At 39.3% G+C, this 6355-nt stretch overlaps 1 protein-coding gene across 2 annotated transcripts in view; it reads left to right on the forward strand.

The window, feature by feature from the left end:
- Positions 1–3781, forward strand: part of TAFA1 (TAFA chemokine like family member 1) — a 342760-nt gene extending 338979 nt beyond the window's left edge. For both annotated transcript variants that reach the window (XM_077822208.1, XM_077822209.1), the window contains exon 4: positions 3764–3781. In XM_077822208.1, coding sequence (XP_077678334.1) covers positions 3764–3781 — 18 coding nt within the window. The remainder of the gene's footprint in view (positions 1–3763) is intronic.
- Positions 3782–6355: the final 2574 nt, after the last annotated feature.

A 6355-nucleotide genomic window follows, 5' to 3' on the forward strand; every position in this document is an offset into this window, starting at 1 on the left:
ATCCAAAAGCATCCTGTGAACCAAGGTGTAGGTAATAGTCAATATCTAGTAATAATAGTTAGAAACTTAGGAGTGAAACTCATTAATATTCAGAGGTGCGATTCAATCTAATCAGAATGGGTTATTGTATTTCATTTAAATTAAAAACCTACAGGTATTCAGAAATGAAAAAAAATGTTTCTGGCATTTACCCATAGGAGTTATTTTAATGAGCTTGTGTAGGGTAAGCTTCGAGCAGCATTTTGTTTTGTTACCTTGAAACATTGTGACAGAACAGAATTCATAGAATCATAGAATATCAGGGTTGGAAAGGACCTCTGGAGGTCATCTAGTCCAACCCCTTGCTCAAAGCAGGACCAATCCCCAATTAAATCATCCCAGCCAGGGCTTTGTCAAGCCTGACCTTAAAAACTTCTAAGGAAGGAGATTCTACCACCTCCCTAGGTAACGCATTCCAGTGTTTCACCACCCTCCTAGTGAAGAAGTTTTTCCTAATATCCAACCTAAACCTCCCCCACTGCAACTTGAGACCATTACTCCTTGTCCTGTCCTCTTCTACCACTGAGAATAATCTAGAACCATCCTCTCTGGAACCACCTCTCAGGTAGTTGAAAGCAGCTATCAAATCCCCTCTCATTCTTCTCTTCTGCAGACTAAACTAAAATTGATAAAGGCAAAGTGGCAAAAGGCTTAATAATGATCTCTTAAATCATGGAAACAGAAATCTTGGATATACTTTTGGATGAGTTAAACTTTTGCTTGAAGTAGCCTGCTTGATCCTTAAATGGCAAAAAAAACCAATCAACTCCTGAGATAGGAATTTAATTTTTGTTTCTTAAAAAGCCCACTGTCATTTCAGATAGCACAGGAGAAAGGTGTGCTCCAGAAATACGTGTGCTCCTGGCCCAGATCAGATGACTGAGGGCTGTGTGTCTCTGTTTGCATATATTTCAATGATAGGAGTCAGGAAGAAGCAACGCCGGTCAGCCAATATCTGGATATATCCGTGATGATTAGAAAAGGGTTTAGCACAAGTCATTCTGAGCCTTAAACTAATTTGCCATGAGTGTTCTCCATACACAAAAGAACTTTGAGGGACTCAGGGACTGGTATCCTGACTATGAACATTTCCACAATTATATATGAGATAAAAATTCACATGCTTCAGGGCATAAACCTGAACCTAACTGATGGATAGGAAGAAACTCCCACTACAGTAAATTATGCATAGTTGTCCATTCCAAGCAGAGCTGTGTGAAATTTTTTTAGTGAACAGTTTCTTTACTGAAAAATGCATTTTTCAGTCAAATGAAAGCATTCGCAAATTCAGGTCACATTCAGTGAATTAAAATGAAATAAAGAATTAGCAAAAGTCAAAATGGTTTGTTTTGACATTTTCAAAATGAAATGTTTCAAGTTTTCATTTTGAAATGACCTTTCCTTTAAAAATCAAGCTAGATTTGTTACAAAAATGCATTTAAAGGGGGTAAAAAACCCAACCAGAATCAAAATGAAAAGAAAAAATGAATTTTTTTCCAGTTTCCATTGAGCAAGAAAGAACTAAAAAATTCAGCTTCTGTTTGACTTGAAACAATTCTTTTCTAATTTTTTTTTTGGTTCTGCCACCAAACTGAAAAATATTCATTCCACTCTAGTTACAGGAATGCTTGCACCTTCCCCTGAAGTGGCTGCAACTGGTTCCTGTCAGAGAAAGGATATTGCACTTGAGGGACCACAGATCTGACCCAGTGTTCCTGTTTCTCTGTGGCTGTGTACTTGACGTTAGCCCTTTAACTTTTAACATGGTTGAGTATTTAAGATGTTCAAGCCCAAGACTTAAAGAGCTGTCCACAGCTTCTGCAAAATGATTTATTTTCTATTGATAGAGCAGCTGTCTGAAATTTTGTCCAGAAATTGTTTTTTTAATTTATTTGGGTCTCATGTCAAACTTTTTTTTATCACTTTTCACTTGTTTTAAAAGGCAGCGTGAGTTTTGGAGATCATCTGAAAAGCTTTGATTCTTCGCAAAAGTATCAGAGACCGGGCTGTGAGGTCACACTGCAACTCACGGAGTGCACAACCCGTTCCAGCCAGCTGGCGGACTACTGGGTTGGGCTCTCTGTAGCCAGAGGCTGGATGGGTTGGGAGGTGGAAATCTACCCTCCCAGGTTGGTGCCAATGAGCAGGGCTGTGATGTTGGGGACTGGAATAGTAGCTGCAGTCCCTTTGATCATGGTCATTTCCCTGGATCCAGTTGTAGCTTTCTACACAGACCTATACAGAGCTAGAGATCCTTGCCCAGCATGTAGGTTTTGGGCAGGCACCCCAGTGCAGTCAATCCACTCTCCATCGTACCATTCCTGTTCAGAGCTTAGGTGATTCAGAAGGCTTTGTGCTGGCCCTCTGTGCCAGGTGTGAATTTCACCCAGTATCCATGTAATTCAGCAAATTGTCCTATTTTTACTAGAAGCTACGCTCATAATAATAGTGCCCTCAAAGCCCTTCACAAAAATAGGTATATTTCTTATCCTCATTTTACAGATAGGGAAAACTACAGTGCACAGAACTTAAAGGATTTGCCCAAAGTCACACAGTGGCTGAGTAGGATCCAGGTCTCTTGATTTCATATCCCCTGCTCTAACAAGTAGGCCAAGCTGTTTCTCATAAATAACATTCAGTTTACAATATATTATGCCATCAGGTCATTTTTATATTGTCTCCTGAGTAGTGTAGGTGAAAGAACTACTCACATTTCCTAGACTACTTGCCCAGTAATACTGCAACAGCTGAGGTTATGGTCCCTTGAAACCTGAATCCCAGAGCATATTCAGTTCCCTCCCTCCTTGAGCTAATAGCTGCAGTGGTACAGCAAAGAGAATGGGATTTGTTCAGTCTGTGTGAGAGAAAACCCAGCCCAGAAGATCATTTGTTAATGGCAAATCAGGACAGCAGAAAATAGAACTGGAACTGGACAGAACTGGAAAAAAAATCCTGAAAGGTTTTAGGATTTTTTTTAACAGGCTGAATAGGTTAATATGCTGACCTATATTTCAGATTAAATTTCTATTTAGAGCATTGACTAAAGCCCTTTGTTTTTGCTGTAGCAGTCATTCTAATTAAGAGGTCACCTCAAAGTAGTAAAAAGAACACAAGGCAGTAAATATCTGTTGCTAAGACAATTACTGCTGCATCCCATCATACAGTCTACTGCTCTGCTAATAATTGTTCTCCTAATTTAAGGACTGAGCCTCCTGAAGTCAGTGTGAGTATTGCTACTCACTTAAATTGACTAGAGAAGGGCTATGCTATTCATTTATGTGTATTGATGTAACCAAAAAACGACACATCTTCTCAAGGAAGCTAAAAATGTCAGCGTCTGATAGGTCATTCTCATTTCAGAGTCACAGAAACCTGAACAATGGCCAGTTTTCCTTGTAGGGGTTTTTAGCACATTCAAGTAGATCAAGTCTCTGTTATCTAATGTAACCAACCCCTCACCTGTCTCTCCATGCAAATCAGTGGTGTTCCACAAGCTAGCCATTCAAGAGGGCAGGAAGATGCTCGTGCCCATACATCCCCACAGGAGCTGGCCATGCTGAACACCACCAGACCAAGCTGGAGCACAAAACAAAATGCTGATCTCGGGCTGGGAACTCAGACACCCATTTGGCAGAGTCATGTGCCACCACCAGTGGACTATCAATCCAGCTCTTGTGTTCATTTCTGTAACATATGTAATTGATCGTTTTGCATTTCGTTGCAGATTCACCCAAGAACCTAATAGCGTCTCCTGGATGAGAGAACCACTGATTTACAGAGGACAACATATTCAAAATGTAAACCATCTCAAGCATTTACAAGCCAAATGGATTTCTTATTTGCACTTTGACTGTTGACCAGATAATAACAGTGGCTTTACTGTGTGAAATAAAATATTCTATGGAAATAATGCCCCAGATTTTTGACAACAGAAAAGAAAAATGAAGAAAAATGGTTCTTTGGTAAAGTTTTCGTGATGATGAAGTATGAACAATAGTCTTATACGTTTGGATCTACAATTTACTTTATACCATTTAAAAGTATAGATATAAATATATATGATATTTTGAAATAAAGCCTCACTCTTCAAGAAATTAAATAGTACCACACTTTGCTGGAGCTGCTGGAATACCGGTTTTTAATGATCTGGAATACACCTACCAGTTTCAGAGCAGTCAAAAGGGAGAGCAAACCCGCTGCAGCACCAGGACACCTGGAGCTACCAGAATCATGAAGATGTTGTGTCAAGAGCTTCCTTTTTCTTTCAACAGAGTATTGGAGAGAATTACGTTATTCCATTTTCTTGTGTTCTGGAGGCTTTTCCCCCCTTGTGCAATACTAGCATGCTGGCTTTACTTACATAACTATACTTTATACTTAACAATGATGAGTCTATCCTCTTCCAGGAAAATATTTTTAGAGCTATTAGATATTCCGTGAAGAAGAGAAGGACAACTCTTGAATAAAATACAGTATGTATTAAGAGTTTATTTGGCAGAGTTTGGTAGACTGCGGGCTGCCTTCTTATTAAAGGTGTACTACAAACAACGTCTTCAGACTTTGTAGAGGTGGCATAGACTCCAGTGAAAATGTGATTGCTAACTCCAAAGTTTTGCATTGTTTACTCGAGAATACAAAAACTGATTTTGTTTCTTAATGTTTGATTAAGATGAGTTGGGATTTGCACAAGGTTTGATTCTTGCTAGCACATCTGGGTTGCTGCTGTCTTAGTCGTTCCTATAGACAAACTTGCACTGTTTAATTAAACTGGTTTACTTAAACCGATGAAACCCCCCGTCTGGACCCTCTTATTTCAGTTTGAGTGGCTTATTTTGGTTTAGCTTAAACCTAATTCACTGAAGCTCAACTGAAAAAAGCAAAAAGAAAAGGCGTACTTGTGGCACCTTAGAGACTAACAAATTTATTTGAGCATAAGCTTTCATGAGCTACAGCTCACTTCATCGGATGCATTCAGTCTACTCTGTCAACTGATATAGGACACTCTTAAAACAAAATAAGAGTTCCCATGCAGGGGTTTGTGCCAGTTTAACAAAATCAGTTTAAATTGACACCTTTGATTAAAGCAATGCAGCTCTCTGTGTAGGAAAGCTCTTAGAATGATTAGGACAGAGGTAGAACCTCAGGGCCGGAATTTATGTTTGTGAATATTTACTCACATGAGTAGTCCCTTTAGTGGGAGTACTCATGTGAAAAAGTGCTTGCCAACGTGCATGAAGGCTATACAGTCTAGCCTTGGGTATTTGTAAATTGAAGAGGTGTATGGAAGTGAAGAAGGCATTTTATCCAGTCCCACTTTCTCTTCTTTAATATTTTCAATTTCCTTTCACCCTAGTTACCTGTGTCTCACAAGACTGCCTTCACCCAGACTAATCAGTTTTAATCCAGTGTAGAATAACAGCTGAGCTCGCTGACCCAAAGTCAGTCAAAATTATCCCACCAGCTTTCTTCCTCCTCTAGGGCAACCACTTCAGCACCTGATATTTCAGGAGGTGGAAATTTGTCACTGTAATTATAGGGTGTGTTAAAGCAGCAGTGCCAAGCATCACACCAGATTCCACATGGACTTTATATGCTGGTAACTGGAGTGTTGAGCCTCAAAATAAAAATGGATGTATTGCTTTGTAAGCAGTAATTTACCACTCTCCCCTTTTGAATAGATATTTGGCCAGTTTCTGTAAGATCAAAACATGCCTGAACACCTTTTTTCTCGGGTGTATTCTGAGATCAGAATCAGGCCATAAAAGTTAATGCTGGTTTTTTTCAACAGTCTTCCTCCCCTTCCCCACCTGCCCATTTTACTTTTAGTCCAACAAATACCTTTCCCCGTCACTCTTGTCAATAGCTCTTAGGGCTGAGTCCCGAGATCCTTGCTCAATCAATCTCCTATTGAAATCAAAGAGAATTTGTCGTCATAAGGCCTGAGGTCTTGCCTACATGGGGGGGACAAATTAACTAACAGTGTGAATTAAAAGTGGATTGGTTAAACTGAATTAAACCCCTGTGGATACTCTCATTCAGAATTAAAGTGGCCTTAGTCTGATCTAATTTAATTCACTTTGAAACTGAATTAAAGTAAACTGTATTAGGCCACTTTAAAGTGGCCTTAGTCTGATCTAATTTAATTCACTTTGAAACTGAATTAAAGTAAACTGTATTAGGCCACTTTAATTCTGAATGAGAGTATCCATACAGGGGGGTAATGCAGTTTAATTAATCCACTTTTAATTCACACATTCCGTTAATTGAGGCTAACTTTCCTGAGGTCCCCATGTAGACAAGCCCACGGATAAACACC

The sequence above is a fragment of the Eretmochelys imbricata genome, chromosome 7 (genome assembly GCF_965152235.1).
Source record: "Eretmochelys imbricata isolate rEreImb1 chromosome 7, rEreImb1.hap1, whole genome shotgun sequence".
Taxonomy (NCBI): Eukaryota; Metazoa; Chordata; order Testudines; family Cheloniidae; genus Eretmochelys; species Eretmochelys imbricata.